Source organism: Penicillium roqueforti (genome assembly GCF_015533775.1).
Source record: "Penicillium roqueforti strain LCP96 04111 chromosome Unknown scaffold_03, whole genome shotgun sequence".
Classification (NCBI taxonomy): Eukaryota; Fungi; Ascomycota; class Eurotiomycetes; order Eurotiales; family Aspergillaceae; genus Penicillium; species Penicillium roqueforti.
The window spans coordinates 931,941-951,755 of record NW_024067567.1 but is presented as its reverse complement, the minus strand read 5'-3'; the positions used below and the strand labels follow the sequence as shown (position 1 = coordinate 951,755).

The 19,815-nt window shown below is 49.4% G+C and overlaps 9 protein-coding genes across 9 annotated transcripts; 5 read left to right on the top strand and 4 right to left on the bottom strand.

Moving 5' to 3' along the window:
• Positions 1–69: 69 nt before the first annotated feature.
• On the top strand, positions 70–1,215 carry LCP9604111_2788 (uncharacterized protein; the record flags this gene model as incomplete). Its single annotated transcript, XM_039070303.1, has 1 exon — positions 70–1,215. The coding sequence occupies one exon, from the start codon at positions 70–72 to the stop codon at positions 1,213–1,215; it is 1,146 nt and encodes a 381-aa protein (XP_038931540.1).
• A 733-nt stretch (positions 1,216–1,948) lies between these two features.
• On the top strand, positions 1,949–2,311 carry LCP9604111_2787 (uncharacterized protein; the record flags this gene model as incomplete). The annotated part of the gene is made up of 1 exon (XM_039070302.1): positions 1,949–2,311. The coding sequence occupies one exon, from the start codon at positions 1,949–1,951 to the stop codon at positions 2,309–2,311; it is 363 nt and encodes a 120-aa protein (XP_038931539.1).
• Positions 2,312–2,979: 668 nt separating this feature from the next.
• Positions 2,980–4,029, bottom strand: LCP9604111_2786 (transcription factor SUA7; the record flags this gene model as incomplete). Its single annotated transcript, XM_039070301.1, has 1 exon — positions 2,980–4,029. The coding sequence occupies one exon, from the start codon at positions 4,027–4,029 to the stop codon at positions 2,980–2,982; it is 1,050 nt and encodes a 349-aa protein (XP_038931538.1).
• Positions 4,030–4,091: 62 nt separating this feature from the next.
• LCP9604111_2785 (uncharacterized protein) lies at positions 4,092–4,986 on the bottom strand (the record flags this gene model as incomplete). The annotated part of the gene is made up of 5 exons (XM_039070300.1): positions 4,092–4,246; positions 4,375–4,485; positions 4,536–4,659; positions 4,746–4,783; positions 4,980–4,986. The coding sequence occupies 5 exons, from the start codon at positions 4,984–4,986 to the stop codon at positions 4,092–4,094; spliced, it is 435 nt and encodes a 144-aa protein (XP_038931537.1).
• Positions 4,987–5,199: 213 nt separating this feature from the next.
• On the top strand, positions 5,200–5,721 carry LCP9604111_2784 (ATP synthase subunit H; the record flags this gene model as incomplete). Its single annotated transcript, XM_039070299.1, has 3 exons — positions 5,200–5,226; positions 5,285–5,363; positions 5,459–5,721. 3 exons carry the CDS (start codon positions 5,200–5,202, stop codon positions 5,719–5,721), a joined length of 369 nt encoding a protein of 122 aa, XP_038931536.1.
• A 2,004-nt stretch (positions 5,722–7,725) lies between these two features.
• On the top strand, positions 7,726–11,125 carry LCP9604111_2783 (DUF1765 domain-containing protein; the record flags this gene model as incomplete). Its single annotated transcript, XM_039070298.1, has 2 exons — positions 7,726–8,525; positions 8,578–11,125. The coding sequence occupies 2 exons, from the start codon at positions 7,726–7,728 to the stop codon at positions 11,123–11,125; spliced, it is 3,348 nt and encodes a 1,115-aa protein (XP_038931535.1).
• Positions 11,126–11,479: 354 nt separating this feature from the next.
• On the bottom strand, positions 11,480–13,204 carry LCP9604111_2782 (alpha-keto acid decarboxylase family protein; the record flags this gene model as incomplete). Its single annotated transcript, XM_039070297.1, has 1 exon — positions 11,480–13,204. The coding sequence occupies one exon, from the start codon at positions 13,202–13,204 to the stop codon at positions 11,480–11,482; it is 1,725 nt and encodes a 574-aa protein (XP_038931534.1).
• Positions 13,205–13,380: 176 nt separating this feature from the next.
• Positions 13,381–15,557, top strand: LCP9604111_2781 (transcriptional regulator family TF; the record flags this gene model as incomplete). The annotated part of the gene is made up of 5 exons (XM_039070296.1): positions 13,381–13,529; positions 13,585–14,294; positions 14,351–14,726; positions 14,798–15,086; positions 15,180–15,557. The coding sequence occupies 5 exons, from the start codon at positions 13,381–13,383 to the stop codon at positions 15,555–15,557; spliced, it is 1,902 nt and encodes a 633-aa protein (XP_038931533.1).
• A 707-nt stretch (positions 15,558–16,264) lies between these two features.
• Positions 16,265–18,899, bottom strand: LCP9604111_2780 (M28 family metallopeptidase; the record flags this gene model as incomplete). Its single annotated transcript, XM_039070295.1, has 2 exons — positions 16,265–16,447; positions 16,503–18,899. The coding sequence occupies 2 exons, from the start codon at positions 18,897–18,899 to the stop codon at positions 16,265–16,267; spliced, it is 2,580 nt and encodes an 859-aa protein (XP_038931532.1).
• Positions 18,900–19,815: the final 916 nt, after the last annotated feature.

Below are 19,815 nucleotides of genomic sequence, written 5' to 3'. Positions count from 1 at the left end.
AGAAACTCTTGTAACTTCCTGACAACTGTGGTTTTTCTGAATTCAGAGCGTTGCTGCCCAGCTGGCAACATGAAGCCCACCTCCGAGCCCCCGAAGCGTACGAACGGGAATAATGACCTCCACGAGGCTACCAAAACAAAGAGCCAGTGTCTCCCATCATATCTTATCCCTCGACCATCCATAGAGGACCAACCGACAAACCCCAATCACGCTATGAGCTCACGTCGATACCTGGTCTTACCACCGGAGATCAATCGCCTACCTCCACAGCCAATGACGACTTCCCTAAACCCACAGCCAGCTGGATGGGAGGACAGGAAGATGTGGCTGCACGCAAAAATCGAAGAAGAGCGGCGCAGACAGGAAGAAGAAAAAACACACCGGGCTAAAGTTGTACTCGAACAGCGGCGCATCGAACAGTCAATACTGTCAGATGCTCTGGATGCTGGTGTCCCACCCAACATGGTCCCACTAATCTTTAACGGCATCTATACCACTGGTGCCAATCTTCAATTAGCGGCTGAACTGCAGAGGCAGTGGTCTGCACCTTCTGCGATGCCCCAACCGCAAAATAACCCGGGCCCAGCGTCATCTGCAAGGCTTCCAGTTGCGCCCCAGCCGCCTCAGCAGGGCCCTAGACAGCCTCCTCGAGCACAAGCTAGTGAGCTACCACCGACGGTCTCAAACCATCTGCGGGAAACACGCCATACTTGGTGGTCGGAGGCCATGTCGAATTCACATCGAGCGCGAGTGATAAACTCTGAACGAGAGCAGCTGAGGCGCAAGCTGATAGCTCAGAACGTAGAGTTCGCTGACAAGGACCTGTTGGATACAGCCTTTGAACACACTTTCCCAGTTACGAGCTCCATGGTCCAGGCCCATCCCTCTCGATACTGGGCTAGTCCTTCCGATAAGACATCTAGGTCGCAAGAAAAACGACAGCAAGCCCCCCAGAAAGCTCATCCCATGGTTTCCCAAGAATCTGGCCGGCTGCAGCTAATAAACACTGCCAGTGTCACAAATGTCCCATCTCACGTTCACCCGGAGCAAACAAATCCACTTAGCCCGAAGCGAAAGGATCAGAGATCGCATGAGAAAGTCCCTCCACCTAAACATCGTCAAAATGAGACATTATGCTGTGAACAAGATTTATCTGATGCTGTCCATGTATCGAGTCCCGTGGAAGACACAATTGTAAGCATCAAGTTGGAGTGATGCCTAACAGTGCGCCACTCCATTTTCTTTTCTTGGCTCTAATCAATTATTCTTTCGGATATTGCGTGTTGGCCGGCTTTCAATGTTCGGTGGATCAGCCCATTGGGGCAAATATGTCTTTGTGGGCGTTGAGGGTGACGTTCGAGCTAATTGCATGCTTGGACCTTACCTTGAAGAGCTTTTGTCAATTTCAGAGATACCAAGTGTTGTTATTGTTACTTTGATACTGTGGATTGGTCGGTCTGTATTGTTATTCTCATTTGTTCTTGACTGCTGAATCCTGCATGCCAGGAGTTACTAGCAGCAGTGGAAATACTTGCATGGATTGAACTTCAGCTTTACAACCATCTCTCTGTACTGTGAGGTATAGTTGAAAATTATTAGAAGCGAAGATGCCACTCGGAGGGGGCGTCTTTCCTATTCGGGCAATCCCTTTTGGGTGTCTGTTTATGCTCGCTCTAGTAGGGAGCTTAAGTAACGAAACATGTAGTTAGAAGTAAAAGAATGGATAATCATCCATGTCACATTTCTCTGGAATAATCAAGGTTGATATAAAGTTGTCAAAACTCTTGGCGTGTCCAGTATGACATTCATGAACGTCATCGCTAAATGAAACCTGATTTTTTTCGTGGGGGACTTGTATATATAGGAAGTCAATTCCGCTTGATACCTTAACTCATCTTCAACCTCTCCCCACCTTCAAAAATAACAATAAATCCTACCAACCTCCAAAATGACGACCTTAATGCGCCTGAAGACTGCATTCCAGGCCCGATCCCCAGTTACAGCTCTCTCCATAGCGCACACTCAAACACCTCGCGCCTCCATATGCCGAGGCTACGCGACCAAATCCTCGAATGACCCCGAGCAAGCCACAACCGATACAGGCTCGCCCAACCGCCCAATCCCTTCCAATAAAGCAAAACCCACCCTCAACGAGGGAGAGAAATCGCCTCTTGTAGACCGAGAGGGGAATCCGAAAAAAGATATTCCCGAGGATGTGAAGAAGCACAATCAGGATATGGAGCAGCGGTATGATAAGCCGTATAACGGTACTGCTGATGATGGCACGGTCAAACCTGCTTTCAAGGGCTAGCTTCCTTGGCTGGTATCCTGCTCTGCTGGTGATCCGTCCCCTATGATATGCTAGGTTGTGAGATGGTGCTGGTCCATCAATTTTCTTTTGGGCTTCTGGGTTCAGGCGCCTGCTTTGGAGCGATGTATGAATGGCTTTTCTTATCACTAGATGTTTTTGCATTAATCATGGGTTTTGTATTTTGGGTTCTCTGGGCTTGTTTATCAATATATACGTGTACTCAGATGGACGAGTGAAATTCCGAAAACACGTCGAGTCGCTTTTAGTACTCCGTAGCAGAACACAGCTCTTCAGATCTTACTCTGCCTACTAATGAAAAGTGGACATTAGCTTACATCTATGTTCATCGGATTCATAGGAAGATCATTGATTGTCGGTCAATCTAGCTATCCATGATGATGTACAAATCAAGGCAGTTCTCAGGCTTGTCCCAAAGCCAATATCCACCAAAGATAAAATCCTAAGCACATTGCAGCGAAGTAATCTGATGACACTTCAAAGACATCTATGTGTCTCGAGAAAGCATAAGTTGAATTTTTTTTTTGTCTTTTTCGATAGATTTTTGTGCATAGACAGGCAGCTTGGCCACGTCCCCACGTCGCCATGTCGCTCTTTCGTGAATATCATCAATGTGTCCGGAAAGCAAATATTACGTTCCAATGTACTCCTCAGCTCACAGGCAGCTTGGCCATATCACCCTTACCGCCCTTGATCCATTCAGGGTCAACCAGACGCTCGCGCTCCGCGTACAATTGTTTGTAAGCACCACGAATGGTTCCATCACTGACATGCGCAACCTGGGAAATCTCCTTGGCAGACTTGCCATGGCCCATAAGGAATGAAGCCATGTAGATGCAAGCCGCAACAATAGACAGGGGAGAACGTCCGGCCAAGTCACCCATGGCGGTAACGCGGTCGGAAAGGGAGACGGAAACACTGGTGACCTGGTAAGGAAGGTCGAGAAGGTTGCAGAAACGATTGCAAAGATCGCTTGGCTTGGTAGAGGTAGTCGCGTTGTAATCGCCAGCAAAATCGTGAGTTTCGCCATTTTCCAAAGCAGCATTATGGCGCTCGACATTCTGGGTGGTGAAAAACTTCTCTAGAGCCTTATAGATGCGACCAATCTCCTTTCGGGTGACCTTGGTCACAGCGAAGATCTCGGTGAAGGTACGAGGAACCTTGCACTGACGACATGCGATGAAGATGCAACCGGCAATAATGACTTCCTGCGACTTGCCCTTGAAGGCCTTGGCGTCGTCGACCATCTTGAAGAGATACTTGGCGGTATCAGCGACAGTCTTCTGGATGTTGAAACCGTCGCACAGAGCACCGATTTCCTTGTAAGCTGCTAGGAGGGCCTTGTTCGCCTTTTCGCCGGACTGCTTGTTTTGCGCGCGGTACAAGTCGCGGGCACGGCCAGATCCTCCACTTGCGATAGAAGTCTCCAGTTGGGCGCCGTTGAGCAGAGGGTTCGAGGCGTCTCCGACACGGGAGGGATCGTCATTATTTTGATCGTCGTTGGAGAAGGTACGCCATTCAGAGTGCAAATCGATCTCACGGTCCGCAAGTACAAGCCCACAGGAACCGCAAACTGTCTCGTGGGAGTCGGGGAATTCCAGGTTCGGGGGATCCTCTTTGCATTCGGGGCAAACGAGATGGGCGGACAGGTTTTTCTTCCAAGGAGCCGCGGCCTCGGGTTTTGTAAGAGAAGTAGCCATATTTTCGGTTTTCAGATAACTTGAGTATCGATTGCGGCAACGTCTTGCAAGTACTTTTGGCGCTATACGGGGTAGATGGTATTTCCGATTATAATAGCGAAGGAGAAGTGGCGAATACAGCTTGGCGGCTGTAGTGAGGAAAACGAAAGCGGGCCAGCTGCAGAGAATCCCTCAGCAAGGGAAAAGGTCGAAAACGCAAAAAACGAGCTCAAGGCCACTGTTTTGCGCAATCATGTTAGCTCAGCCCAAAGGAAATCCATTGTCTCCCGTATCGCTAATTTGTCTGCTCCTTGACCTCCAACAATGTCATGCCAAGATATACTCTAACAAAAGAATTTTCATTACCTTTCACAGGCCAGAGCCCTCGGAAATCTAAGGAGTCACCCCCAGTCGTAGAAAACCCTTCACCAGTCTGCGCTTTCTTGGGTTGAAAGTGGAACAGAAATCTCGCCTCAGCTTGTCCAGCCGTGTTGAACCAGTCAAGGTCTCCGCAAGAAGTCTCTCACGAAAATGGGGACAGGCTGAGGAGGAGAGAAAGAAGATGCCAAGGACTGGGGGAGGATGAGGGAGGGCAACGATGGGATGAGGTGAGGCTTCAATAGGCGGCACCGAGAAAGGGTCCAGATCGAGCTTAGTAAATAGGTCACGTGGTATATGATGTCTCCAAGGTTTGATTGGTTCGAGGAAGTATAGGATACTTTTTATATCAAACAAACCTTCTTTGTTCGCGTTTGCTGCTCTAGATAAACGAAATCTAACGAGGACAATGAGACTTCAACTTTGGATCTTGGCAGATAAGTGAAAGCCAACAATAAAGTCAAGAAATTTAAACATTCCTATACGGGTGGTCTCGGGAATTTGTGTAGACTGATCGGTTCAGAGAAGTGTGGCCTCTCCTCGTCTTGATAACATAATGTCAACGCTTGAATATAGCCTTAGCCAACTTTCACTTTTCATCGATAAATTGAATTACCGTCGACTATTTGTTTTGATACTAAAATGGAGTGTGGAAGCCCTGGAAAGATTCGGGAACAACATGGCCCGGCTGAGTCATCTGCCAAGAAACCTTTCCGAACAGAAGTCGTTTGAACCTCCAACTTCACGGAAAGACGGATCAGACCTATTCTGTTGAGAACCACCCCTCATTCCTCATCTACACCCTCAGCCAAGATGATGTCTCAATCTCTCCGGGCCTCGGTGAGTGCTGCTTGATCTATAGCAATCAATTTCGACCCTCGACTAACGCGAAAAGCAGCGCACCCTGTTCTCCCGTGCCTCTCGGGCACAGGTCTCGGTCGCTCGCCGCACCTTCCTGACCTCCGCTGTCCGCCAGGGTACGTAATTTACCTGGGGACTATCTTCAATATAATCAAGATGTCCCCTGCTATATCGATCGGTCGCATTCTCGCTAACCCGCAACCCGCCGCAGCCGACCCCGTCCAGGACCTGTACCTCCGCGAGCTCAAGGCCTACAAGCCCACCCCCATCAAGGCTGGTGACGCCGACGAGCACGTCCAAAAGTTCTCCGCTCCCGCGCCTCCCAAGTCTCCTGAGGAGGCCAACCTTGCCAGCGAATTGTCCGCCTACGAGAGCCAGGAGGTCGAGGTCGAGGGCCAAGCCGCCGCCGGCGAGGCCGCCCCCGTCGAGGAGAGCTGGTTCGAGGAGGAAGAGGAGGCACCCGCTGCCCACTAAATTCCTCTTTCTATTTCATTTAGCAAGGTCTGGGGAGATGCGGGGGGAAGGCCGGATTTAAATGCCTGCGCCGCAACTAATGTGGCCGCCTCTCGAGGTCCTGAAGCTTGTAAATTAGACCACATTTTTGAACGTTGAGACTTCTATTTCCCTTGTTTTTCACCTATTCTGCTTTTATGCAGGGTAGGATTTAAAAATCCAGGGCTACGCCGGGGGGTTGTTACTAAAGACAAGTATTTGGTGAGTGCAGCAGACTCCCGGCTAGGGTCATCCGCTTCAACTTTTCGGTCAAAGAGCGGGGTTTGTAGTATTCAAATGAAGTACTTCAAGAACCATGATACCACATAGAAGTCATCTAGATGGTTTGACTGTGTGGTGGACAGGTAGCATGGGCAAAATATGCCATGGAACCGCTGGTTTACACAATGTGCATTGTATGGCTTAAGTAGGCTTATTGCCATGCTCATGCAACAATCTTCCGGTACTGAGTACCCGGTCAGGCCTCGGAAGTATATGCGTATGGATATTCATATGAGGGAACTATTGGTACTGACTATTAATTATTGGGATCTACTGCTGCAACCAATACTCCGTAGATCAACATGTAACGAACAGACCAGAAGTTCATGGCATTGCAATTGATTCTGATATATCAAATTCATGGCTGGCAAAGCTAAAGCTACCCCGTAAAGTTTAGAAAATCCCGGAGCAAAGAAAAGGACGATTCAAGGGGGCGCAATGAAAACATTGGTCACCAAGGGTTTGTACAATGTGATTCATGGTCGTACCCGGGAACTCTTGGATACATCCAGAGAGAAAAACATCACCATTTATAGGGCTATCTGTACTCCGTCCCTAACTAGTAGCTAGGGAAAGTGATTTACTTTGGAAGCGTCCTAACTATGGATCCAACCCCTGCAGGGGAGATTATAGGTAGTGGAAATAGCTCCATACTTTGGAAATTGATTTGACTCTAATCGAGGCGTGTGGAAAGCGCTGTTTCTTATAAGAAAACATCGCCAAAAAAAATAGAGAATTAGGGTTGATGATGCCATTGGATCATAGCGAGGCGATATTCTAACATTCCGTGGCCAAGAATGAGATACGAGAGATCTGTGCCGGTGTACAGCTGTCCAGCTGTCAAAGCCCACTCGGTGAATTCTGCCTAGTATTATGTTCCGGAGAGGATGCGATTGGTCCTATCGCCTGTAAAGACCTTGCGATTGGGGCTGAACAGAGAGAGCCCAATGGGCTTTCCGAATCAGACTTGCTGCATGGCGCAGAGAACATGGACTCGAGCTGATACCGTGAGACAGAGCAGTATTACGCGATCATGATGTCTACAGAGAGAAGAAGAGGAAGAAGTGGAGTCAAATAGGGATGTCTCAGCTGAAAGGAAGCATCTGATTTTAATAATAAAATGAAGTATGATTACTCGTATGGAATAGGTTAGAATAATAAGTTAAAAATGTCTCGAGTTAATTAACCAAGGTAACTAAATAGTACTTTGGAGACTTTGCAGACTTGGGGGACTATTTGGATTTCTCCAACTTCTTCCTTCTTCTTCTCTTCTTCTTCTTCTCTCCCTCACTTCCTCTTGACATTATTCCCCCCCACACACGCACCCTTCTGCCTTTTGCCCGGACCGCCCTTGGGGGAGATATTTCCCGCCGATCACTTGCTGAATCAGAGTGGCGCCCTTGTAAGCGGCTGCATAGACGATCTATCCACCCCGAAACTCCGTAATTCCAGGGCTGGATATTATTGTTTTGTCCCTCTCTACCTCTTTCTGGCTCGCTGATTCCCTCCTAAAGTCGGCATTTCAGCATTGCGATTGTGCCTCATTTGCCCTTCCCAGATGCCGCGCGCCTGACCACTTTGAACCGGAACCTCCTGGTGCACAGAGGAGCTGGTCTCTTCTACGCTCGGAATCTTGGGATTTAAGGGGAAATGACCAATAATTCCTATCAATAACCAATCTGCCCTCCCTTTATCCTCTAGACAATGTCTTCGCCTTCACTGGAGACGAATGATGACCAGAAGCCCCAGCTCTCTCGTGCCGCCAGCTATACCGATCTTCCCAGTCAAACCGCAACGGAATCCAGTTTAAGACGTACTTTCTCCGATTATGCTGTGCCGACTTTGGCAGAATCACCCACAAAGGAAACCGTGGCTGCAGGGAAAGACATTCTTCGCCGCACCTCTCTTCGCTCCAAGGACAGGTCGAAGCCAACCACTATCTCACGTTTCACATTATCGTCGGAGGATTTGAAGGATGCCGATTTGAAGGATGCTGATTCACATGTGCCGGAAACCAGGGCACCAGAGCCCGCTGCGAGGCCATCCAAGAGCCGGTCAATGTCTGGAAGGATCGTCAGCCTTGCGAGGAAACCATGGGGCTCTTCCTCCCGATCTCCGTCACCGTCAGCGAAAAGGTCCAAACAGCAGGATTCTCAGTCCCCAACTAGTTTCAGCGGTCGAAAAACAGAAGATGATCAGACACAACCTTCCCGCAAGCGAACGATCCTCTATAAACGCCCACGCCGGCCAATGCTAGCTGTTATAGCCAAGGGCCCCGAAGACAGTCCCGGCTCTCCAAACAGTCCATCTGGCAATTCGCTACGGCACCGGTCCTCATTCGAAAAATTCACAGCATCACTTTCTGTTTCGACCCCGCTCTTACCACCTATGCCCAAGGGAGCTGCGGAAACTGCTGCGGCGTATGCGAATTCCGGCACCGAATCTGCACGGAAAAAGGACGAGCTTTGGGGCGTCTTTCGTGGCTTGGAGGCGGATTTCCAAAAGTATGCGCAATTACATTAACCCTTCATATTACAATTGCTGACCAGATAATAGGTTCCAAGCCAAATCTAGCTCGCTGAAAGCTAACGTCATCCGTACCTCGCTCCTCCCTTTTCTCAGCCGCCATCACCTCCATGGCTCATGCAAGAACCTCAGACCGGAAGACCTGGATCGCCGAGTCAATATTCTTAATAAATGGTGGATTGGAATGTTGGAGATGCTCAATGGCAAGCATAACCAGTCGATATCGGGAACCGACAGACCGGTGTTCCTGGAAGCTATCGTGGGAGTCATGGCTCGACCGGAATGGCGCATACCCTTCCCCATGGCCCAGAATGGAGATGGGCCTACGGAATCATTGAAATATGCGTCAACTTCAGTGTCGGAAACATCGGATGGGTCAGGCTCCTCGGGTTCGGATTTCCTGGTTGAATCGATTCATCACAACATCCGAAACATCTTCATTCAAAACCTCCTTTCTCAAATGGGATTCGTGGTCGAACGAATGTCTATGAGACATGCGCCAGCTAGCCTGGTTGCTTTTTGTGGCAAGGTTTGCGCATATGCCTTTTTCTTCTGTCCCGGGGTGCCCGAGATCCTGGTCCGCCTGTGGAGCACGCCTCCTAATATGTTCCGACGCATCTTGTCAGAATCAGCCGGGTCGCGCACTGGAAATATGCGTGCATACACGCAAGAACTCGCTCTGTGCTTTCCGCCGGCTCTCCGTCCCCTAGCGTTTCACTCACAATCCCCTCTGTTGCGATATCTACGCCAGAAACCCGAACTACCCTTGAATACCACTCATATTAACTGGAACCGCCCGTGGATTGCACGATGGGCTGGGCGTGACACGGACCTCTTTTTTGTCTTCGTCAAATACATTCATATTCTGTACGCTGAGTATTTGCCTCCGGGGACTGAAAAGGCAAAACGGATATTGGCACCTGGGCTGCTGATAGTTCACGCGCAACTTCTGCTCGTTCTGGAGGACACGATCTACAAACAATCGGCACAACAGGGGTCCGAAAATCCCCACACAGCTGCTGCAATCACCTTTGATGATTTTATCGAGTCGCCGGATGCTTCTGCCTCCACTCAGCATCTTCGAAGCGGCAGCAACACTCATCGGTTGATGGCAGAGAATCGTTTGATTATCCTTCTCCGAGACTTACTGTCTGCATCGTCGGTGGAACCAAATCGAGCTCGATTACTATTTGCCGAATCATTTTGTGGCATAATCAAAGCCGCAGCGCAGAAAACGTCTCTCTTTGATCATAATGCATGCTTTTTGTTGTGTGACTTCCTCGAGGAGGTCATTCCAATCATCACACGTTACGCCCAGTCGATTGAAACTGAATTGTTTGATTGGGGCTTTTGGCTCGATGTTTGTCGTCAAATGATGCAGAGCCACAATTCGCTCACGGAGGTACGGGTATTTTCTTTCCTCTTCTGCATCTGGGGTACCTGGACTGCGACAGAAGAAAGAAAAGCATCTATCTGTCTAGACTTCTTGTTGCATGAGCCGGTATTCTATCACTACTTCAATCACTGGAGTCCGATGGTGCGAGCCTATTTTCATCGTTTGTTGTGTTGGAGGGTCGGTCGGTTCCATACTGATCCCTCATCACTTGACTCCAATGTCTATGAGATTCTTTCAGATCGACTCCTACGAGTCTGGGAGTATTACATCGGGTTCCAATCTAAGGCTGAACAAGGCATGGCAGCTCCTTTATCCTCTGCTCCCTGTACACCCGCTCCAGGACGAAGAATCATCATTATCCGATGCGAGAACCAATTGTCTCCTGTCAATCTTTTCGTCAGCTTTGACCGAGTCGTTCCACCCGTTCCCTCGAATCAACTGACGTCACACAATAGAACCGGATCGTCCGACTCCAGTGGTTCAGATGGTCAACCAGCTAAACGACGGTGGGGGATACTCAAGGCTATGTTTGGCAGCTCTTCCAACCCACGTTCCGGCGATGGAGTCAGCAGCAGCAGTTCTGATGACTCCGAGAATCCCGTACCAGATCCACCAATGACTGTGGATAGCAAATGTATGGATGAACACGAACAAACTGCGACCCACAGTATGGACGACGAGATCATCCGCCCCAAAGCTCTCCACCAGCCATTCTTTTTCAAATTCTCTCTGGAATGGATGGATCGCCCGCAATGGCCCACGAAAAACAAACGTCTTTTCACCCCATGTCTCCCTGTCGCATCCCAATTGCACGTCGAGCATCGACGTTCTCCCGAGAAGTCGGAGTATGATACAGCATCAGAGAACCCGGGCCAGTCCGACCTCGAGAACGATGAACCAGAACCAGACATCATCACCACCGACCAAGATACTCCCACGCAGCCTACCTCAGATACCCGGCCGCGAACACCTACAACCAAGAACTCCCCTCTACCTGAACTTCCTTCCCAGCCTTCTTACGATCATCTTGTGTCCAGCAAATATGCAGGCCGTGCCCTGGCGGAATGGGCACACATTGTCTCCGAATGTGATAGCTTTTTCGCCCGTCGTCGTGACGAGGGCGTCCCTACTGATCAAATGGTGGAAACCCCAACCCTAGGGGTTGATAACTTCCGCAAATAACCAAAATCCAACATGAGAAAGGAGCCCTTCTCATCAACACGGATCAATTATAGACTCCCCGTGACATGTTCAAGCAGATGTCTGTTTTGAGATGTTTCGGTTCATTCCTCTTTTTTGTTTCTTCTAATTTCACAACACTGTGTGCATGGCGGATCTGGAGCATAGGGAATCGGCGTTTACTTAGCCTGATTTTGTTCTTCCAAGGATTTCTCATTTCGTGTACTAGGAGCGAGACACGCAATAATCATAGTAAAACATCATTCGACTTGATCGTCCAAAGAAACTGTAGTAGAGCATAGTCAACTATATATAACATTTCTTTATGTAACAAGTGATCTCTCTCTCATTCTAAATCTAACTCTGCTGCTCTGCCTCCCCCTTCTCCTGAGCAAGTTGCTTGTTCAGTAAATGCAGCAAAACTCCCTGCACATCCTCCCTATGCATAAAGACTTCAACAAGCCTCACCCCAGATCCATTCTGAATCTGCTCGCTAGCCAACACATCCTTCAACTCGCCACAGGTCCTCGCCGTAAAACTATTATTCGCCGCATGCTCTTGATCAGCTCCGAAATAGTTCAGCGCCTGCGCGTGTCTCCAGAAAGGCACATCATTGTACACCTGCTTGCGTCCGTGGATCACCCGCTCAATGGTATAGCCTTCGTTATTGATGATGAAAATAATAATGTTCAACTTCTCACGGATCATCACACTGATCTCCTGCGCTGTCATCTGCAGACTTCCATCGCCGATGAACAAAATAGTCTGACTCTTGCTTTCTGTGACCTTGTTGTGCTCACGCTGCGCTAGCGCTGTGCCTAGTGTTGCCGGGAGCATGAATCCAATCGAGAGCCAAGTGACCGCGCCGAAGATGCGGCATTTCGGAGGCAGTTTGAAGTTCCGGCCGCCATGCGAGGCGGTGCCCGTCTCGGTGAGGATTATGTCGCCTTCGCGCAAGAGCGGGTTTACCAGGCGGTAGAAGTTGTCTTGCGCGAGGGGGTCTGTGTTTTTGATGTTGGCCAATGTGATTTCTTGTTTCGGGGGTCCGGTGGCCTTGACTAGGCGGGTGGAGTCGAGGCTTTGGAGTATGTTTGATAGAATGTTGCGGGCGGACAGGTCGCGATAAGTATCATTGTCGATTTGAACGGTACTGCCTGAAAAGGCGATTGACACTGCGGGCTTGGGGATTGTCGTAAAGTAATAGGTGTTGGAGTCGCTATTGTGCAGTCCGAATGCCAGAATCAAATCTGCCTCGTCGAAGTACTCCTGCGCTGACTTGTCGCCAAAGGCTCCTGCGTACAATCCGTACACATTTGGCAGCTGCTCGTTGACTAGGCCTTTGCCGTACACGGTTGTCCATGTGGGCCAGTTGGTTGCTTTGATCAGAGCATCGATCTGCTCGACGATACCAAGACCTGTGCTTTCTCCGTCCACGAAGATGAGCGGACGCTTGGCACTGTACACTTTCTCCAAGATGCGAGCCAGCACTTCGGGCTCTTGTGTAGAGCTTGGTGGTTGAGGAATGCTGATCTTTGTTTCCAAATTTTTAGCCGACACCAGCACGTCGGGCATATCATCGGGCAATTCAAGGTAGACCGGACGGCTGTGGACCAACGCCTGGCGCAGGACATAGTCGATCCGTTCCGGCGCTGTGGCAGCGTCTTCCAGCCTCACTTGAGCTGCAGTGACATGCTTCGACATGTTCGCAAAGCGACGGTAGTCGCCATCTGAGAAAGTGTGGTGCATAAACGTGCGCGCGCTCTGAAGTGGGCGCGGTGGAGTTCCGACAATGTGTAACACAGGTGTATTCTCGGCATAGGCGCCTGCAATGCCGTTGATAGCGGACAGCTCGCCAACGCCATATGTAGTGATCAGTGCAGACAGGCCTTTGATGCGACCATATCCGTCCGCTGCATAGGCGGCATTGAGTTCATTGCAGTTGCCCACCCAGTGGAGACCGGCGGGAGTGACGAAATCTAATAGACGAAGGTTGTAGTCACCAGGGACGCCGAACATGGAGTCGACGCCCAGCTGGCGCAACCGGGTAAACAGGTACTCTGCGAGTTTTATATCTTGAGTCATAATGAATGTGATATTGAAGTTAAGAGAGGGACGCAAAACGAGTATTTATAGATGGATGGAATGGATCCCCGCATCTTATCGGCGACACGCCGATTCTCCGACTCTCCGATCTCGCCATTGTTAGCCGACTTCACCCTTTTGTCTCCACTGGCGGGACAAACTCCGCGAGACCAGCCATGTCACGCCTGGCTGCTTGTGAAGCCTGCAGAAAGGCTAAACTGGCATGCGACCATCAGCTGCCCATTTGCACGCGTTGTAGTGCTAGCAAGGGGATTTGCATCTATAGGACTACGCCCTTCAAGCGGAGAAGAGTCGAGAAGCAAAGGTCAGTTTCATACTTGCCTGGATTGTATCCGAATTGGCTAATAATATATTTGCAGCGTGAATCCACCAGATAAATCGCCATTATTTAATCCAAGGCGTAATCCATACCCAAACCCTGGGTATCTAGGATCATCTAGCCATGCAGCTATATTCAAGCACATCACTCCGGACGGAGACCATGGCCCCGGTAGTCATCAAGTCGCACCAGAGGATCTGCACTCGGATTTCTTTGGGGACAACCATCTTGTCCTACAGGGTGCAGATATCCTCAAACATCTCTTGACAACATATAAGTTGTCCGCCATGAAAGACCTCGTCATGTTCTGGCTAGCTAAAGGAGCCAATCTGGCCCTGGCAGAGCCCTTTGTTGACCAATGTGCCCAGAGCGTGAGCCAATTGTTCACATATCATGACGACAACTGGCATCTAGTCTATGCAAGACGTCTCGTGCAGAACTCGGCCCTACCGCTACACTTCAATGATACCTCTGACCTGGCTAGTTTCTCGGCTCAATTTTTGGATCACAATTCTCGCTGGGAAACGTTGGGGATATTCTTTGCCGCTGTTAGTCGTGCGACAGTTGACATCGCGTTCTTTCCGTCTCTATATACTACTGAGCAAGAGCAGTACACACTCCGAAGATTGTGTACTAAACTTTGTGATTTTGCATTGGAGATATCTCTCTCTTTAGATTGCTTGAATGATCTACAATTGATCATGCAATACGAGAACTTTATCGTCCATTCCTACGTGGATGGAGATCAGAGTAGGTTGCAAGCCGCAATTGTTACCTCCACTTAGCCATATGTTAATTTCTCAAAGGCTACCATTCCTGGCGCAAACTGGGCGATGCAATATCTTCCACATTTGCCCTTGGCTACCACGAGAACATCGAAATTAAAGCAGGAATCCCGCCATTCCTCAAAGAATTGCGCAAAACAGCCTTCGCGCGTATATACTCCGCAGACAAGAATATAGCAATATTCCTCGGCCGCCCACCACGAATGAACAAACGCTTCTGTCACTTTCAAATCCCATCCTGCAAGAATGCAAAAGAAGGCTCAGCCGACTGGACCCCAGACGCGGAACCCGGGTACCGGGCTGACACGCGGTGGTCTGCACTGTGCGCATCACTAAAGGAGGAGATATGGGAGCTTCTTCAAGACAAGCATGATCCATCATGTGCGCAGCGAGCAAGGTATTCAAAAGCAACGCAATGCCACACCGAATATCTCAAAGTAAACAATAGCTAATCAAGAAATGGCACAGTGATATACAGTGCCAAGCAGAGACGCAGTGGCAACAACTGCCATCCCACTTCCGACTCGAGAGCAGCCTAAAGAATTGTACACAAGGATCCTTCGAGCGAGACTTCGTCGCCGGTGTACGACTGCACCACTTGCATGTGCTATTCTTGCTTCGTCTTTTGCTTCTTAAATCACCGACTGAGCCCGATCTACCGATCATCGAGACGGCGGGTCAGATGCTCACGCTCGTTGTGGAGATTATTCTGCTGCGGGATCAGCTCACTAATTCTGGGACGGGTCTTATTTGGAAGGTATGTATGGAATTGACTTGATGTTCAAATTAACATACTCTGTCTACAAACCCCCCAACTTGCAAGCAGTAAACTGAAATTCATACTAACTAGGTCGCATACTACGGTCTCCCCGCTGCGGGGATAATGCTTCTGGCCATGTTGAAACAGCATATGCCACGAGCGCACCGTACACGGTCGTTACAAGATCTCAGTGTGTTTGTGGCGGAGGTTCAGATCGGCACGATTGTAAAAGCAGGGGACCCAAATTACCCATTGCTTTCTAAGGCTACGCGGACTATACAGCGTTTTTTGGACTCAACACATTCGGACCCAGCGCAGCCTTTGCCTGAAATGACCGAGGTTGAGGGGAATGATGAGTGGGCGGCGTTATTGAGTCAGGATTTGTGGGATTTTGAGGCTGGGTTTTGGCAGAGTTTGGCGGATCATCCGTCTTTGATGGCGATTGAGCCTTCTTTGCCGTCTGTCTAGTTTATGATACCTATGAGTAAAATATGAGTTGGGCTGGAAGAAGGCTCTTCATCTCTTCATTTGATGTCATATACTCATACTGACTTTTGACTTAGTTTTGACTGTCTTTGTCTAATAACTAGCATTGACTTACATGGTAGTAGGTCATAGCCAACATCCACATTGTTATAAGAGTGCTCTTTCCCGCTCCAGTCCACCCGGTCAGTAGGACCCTTTCCACATACAATAACCATGGAAAATCATATAAGAAGACTCTGAAAATGTGACTCTTACATAATGAAATATTTCCATTTGGAAAATGAAGTACTACCCTAAGGGTGGAGCACTTGGAGCGAGCAAGCAAACCATGTGGACTGGCAGGGTTGGAACCCTTTAGAAGCTAGATGATATATCCCAATATGAACGCCGGTGCCTGGGGCAAGGAGAAGCTAGATACATTCAAGAAAAGATGAGGATGAGGCGACCAATGGAACCAACAGAAGGACAATCTGCTAAGGCCCGTATGAGCTCAAGACATGCGTGGTATATGATGGGCGTAAAAAGAAGTTCCCAAAATGCAGGTATAGAGGTATTCCGACAACCAAGTGACAGGTGTCGGGCTGTACAGTGCTCGTTTAGAACATGATAATAGAATCAATCCGACAAGAGCGGATGAAGTATGGCGGAGAAGAACGACAAATAGGAAAAGGGTAGATAGATAGAATACATTAATGGAGCAGCTTGTCGCTGGCGTGGTGGATGGTGTTAGCGACCCGGTCGATCCAATATTGGGTCAATGTCCAATTCCCCGTGTTGATGCTGTCGCGGATAGCAGGGAAGATCGAGGGATCGTAGCCGGACCACAGCTCTGGCCCAAAGATAACGTGTCGGAATTGTGTGCGGTTGGGGATCTGTACAAATCATCAGTTAGGGCCGAGGAATGAATCAAGCAGAACGTCAACTTACACCTCCGCCTTCTTCCAAGTCAAGTAGATTGGTATCAAAAGCAGCCATTCGAGCATTATGGTTCACCCGCTGGACTGCCATAACATTGCTTTCATAACCACCCATGCCCCATACAGTATCGTGCCAGATTTTGTTCCAGGACTGGAATGTAACAGCATTGGCTCTCATCTCGGTCGCAGCCCTGAACATGGGCTGCATGTCTACCTCGGCGTTCTTTGATTTGGCAAATTTGTCCAAGTCTTTGACCCATCCGACAATGGAGTCGCCGTAGACTTCTAGGTCAAATGGCAGCATGGGATTCTCCGAAAGGTCTAGAAGGAGAAGCCCCCAGAATTGAGCCAGGATTTTGTGGTATTGGAAATCGGGGTCTGCGTTATTAACCATCCAGTCATATGTTTCGTAGCAGCTGTGGTATGGATAGGGCTCGCCCTCAAATCCGAAGTCAATGCTCGAAGTGCCAGCGATATCCTGGAACGCAACATAATCACTTCCAGCGCCAAGTGGAGTAATCTTTGAGCCCTTTTTATCCCAAATGTCTTTCAGTGTTGCGTTCGCATAGGGGTCAGAGATACGACCCAGAACCTGTAGCACGGTGCGCTCAAAAACAGGCGACGCAGACACACGGAAATCGGGGCCCGCAACGCCCACGTCGACATTCAGGTAGGCAAAGGCATTTGCACGGAGATCATCGATCTCCTTCTCGACATGTTCGGTTGAGCCGATCAAATTGTACTCCTCTCCGTCCCAACTGACAAATTCAATGGTGCGAAGTGGTCGCCATCCGTAGGTGAGCAACTCGCCGAAGGCTCGTACAACCTCTAGGAAAGTAGCAGTGCCACTTCCAGGGTCAACACTTCCCATGCACCACGAATCTCGGTGGTTGCCAACAATGATCTTCTTGTCACGCTCGTCCATTCCGGTTATTATGCCGTGGATGTTGTAGATAGGTTGCCGCTCTATTTCATCTTGCAGGTTCATCAGATGAACGATCGGGGAGTCCTGGTCACCTGTCCACCACTCTGGTACGTCAGGAACACCGCCCACCCATTCCTTTGGTACTTTGGAGCCATGGCCTTTGAGGCCCTGCAAAAGTATCTGTGCATCGCGCCAAGCAAGTGGGAGACTGGGAATCTTGGGTAGACCGGGGCTGTCCTCGGGGGACAGACGATGGTTTTCTCCCGGCGTAGATGCCCATCCAGGGCTGAGAACATCGCCAATTACCTGCGACATCATACTGACACCGCCCCTTTGCACGCCATCGCTTGGCATGTATCGCCCTTCGGGGAAGGCCGGGCCTTTGACAAATCCGTCCTGAGCGGGATCGGAGTAGATGATACAGCCGGCAGCCCCGGCTAATTCAGCAGCCTTGATTTTCAATGCGCGATCTGATTCAGTACCATAGTATCGGACCAAGGCAATTGAGCCATCGAGTGAAATTCCTTTATTTGCGAGCAGCTCGAAATCTTCCCGGGATCCGAAGTTAGCATACACCAGATGCCCAGTGACATTGCCGGATTTCGAATGGCCATGGAAGATCAGGTCCTTGGCGTTGTCCTCTTCGAGTTTCGCCTCCCAAGCTAGACTAGGTGGATCGATGATGGCGACTCTCCTCCCATCCTTGCGTGGGTAGTTGAGGTAGACCTGGAATTCCTCCCGCGACACTTCATCAAACCCTGCATTCTGGAACTCTTGTTCAATCAATTTTGATAGCGCAAAGCTGCCTTCCGTGCCAGCTACGTGGGTGTAGTTTGTGACTCGTCGCAAATTATCGGCGATATTGGTCTCGTTGATGTGGCCTTGAATGAAGTTCTCGACGGAGGCGGCGCTATAGGACTGACCCATGGCCATGCGACTGTTGATATTGAAGACATCTGCGATGAAGAACACATACACTAAGGTGACCACCAGTAAAAGAGCGAATACTCGGAGAAGCATGATGCACCCCTGATCTTTTAAGCGTGCCCTAGCGTCACTAAGGTTGATCGTGAAGCGGAAAGTAGGCATATATCGTTGGAAGGGTCGTTGTATAGCGGACAGGGTACGACCCAGACTCGATAGCTGCTTGGAAAAACGATGTCGTAGAGGGGTGTGTCTGCCGGTTAAGGAGGCCGATGCCGAATCATCCACGTCCATCTGGTCTAGCTCCCGCCGTAGTTCTTCCACCGACTCTCGGTCTGAGTGTGAGGCCAATGATTCCAGGTCATCCAGGCTAGAGCGCGCCGATTCGACGGTTGGTGGGTGGTAGCCGCGGGTTGCGGCATGATCGCGACCGAGTAGCCCCTGTCGTTCAACATCTGTTCCATCGCCAAGGTCGGATCGAGATGAGGAGGGTTGACCGGTAGCTTCGGCGTAAGAAGGGATGGGGACGGCCTGATAGTCAAACTTCTCGTCGCCCATTGTGGGAGATACGGGGCTCCGGAGAGCTGTAACTAGGGTGTAACGCGGGTGCGGAGATCTGGAGGATCATGATCTGTAGGAAAAAGGAAAATGAGCGACGTCCGACATCCTATGCCGATGAATGAGTATGTCCAGAATTCGATGGAGTTGTATAGGAGAGAGACAGGAGATAGGCAAACGCCCCCGGAGTGAGAGTGACCCACGCTTGGCAACTCGGTACTGCATTACGCATCATTTAGAGATTGGGCATTCTTTAATGCTATGACAACATATTAGTAGATTAGAATATTTTTTATTAGTCCAAACCGGTTTGGGAGTCATTTCTTTTTTATATATGTATCAGACCTCGGACGTGCAGTGTCGTGCAGATGTTCTCCATTATGCTACGGAGTACATACCCCATCCACGCCAGAAGATGAAGATCCGAGGGCAGTATCAGAATAATACAACACAGCAAAGGCAGACTGAACTCCGTACAGCATAGTAGACGGTATAAGTGACCACCTGAGAAGAGTCTCAAAGACTTCATTATAGAGAAGCAAGTTTCGGGCTAATTAGCTAAAACATCCGAAGTGATGCCACTGAACCATCTTGAGGTACGACCGGGAGGTCCATTGCTCCACTAAGCAATGATTCGAGGATGAGAAGGAACCTTCCACTATTCAAGATATTAAAAGATCTCAAAGAGGGAAAGCTGAGCCTGGAAGATGACCGGAGTGGAGACAAGAGAGATCGATAAGATGGCAGACTCAGTTTTACACCGTAGCTTGGATGTTGAGGGTTTTAATTTTCAAAGCCACGTAGCGGATTCTAACACAGAGATGTAACTATGTAACTGTTTATTACCTAACTATGTGCTAGCTAGTTACTTACTGTCAAAGTTGATGTTGAAGTGGTAAGTTAGCGGGGAGTGTTG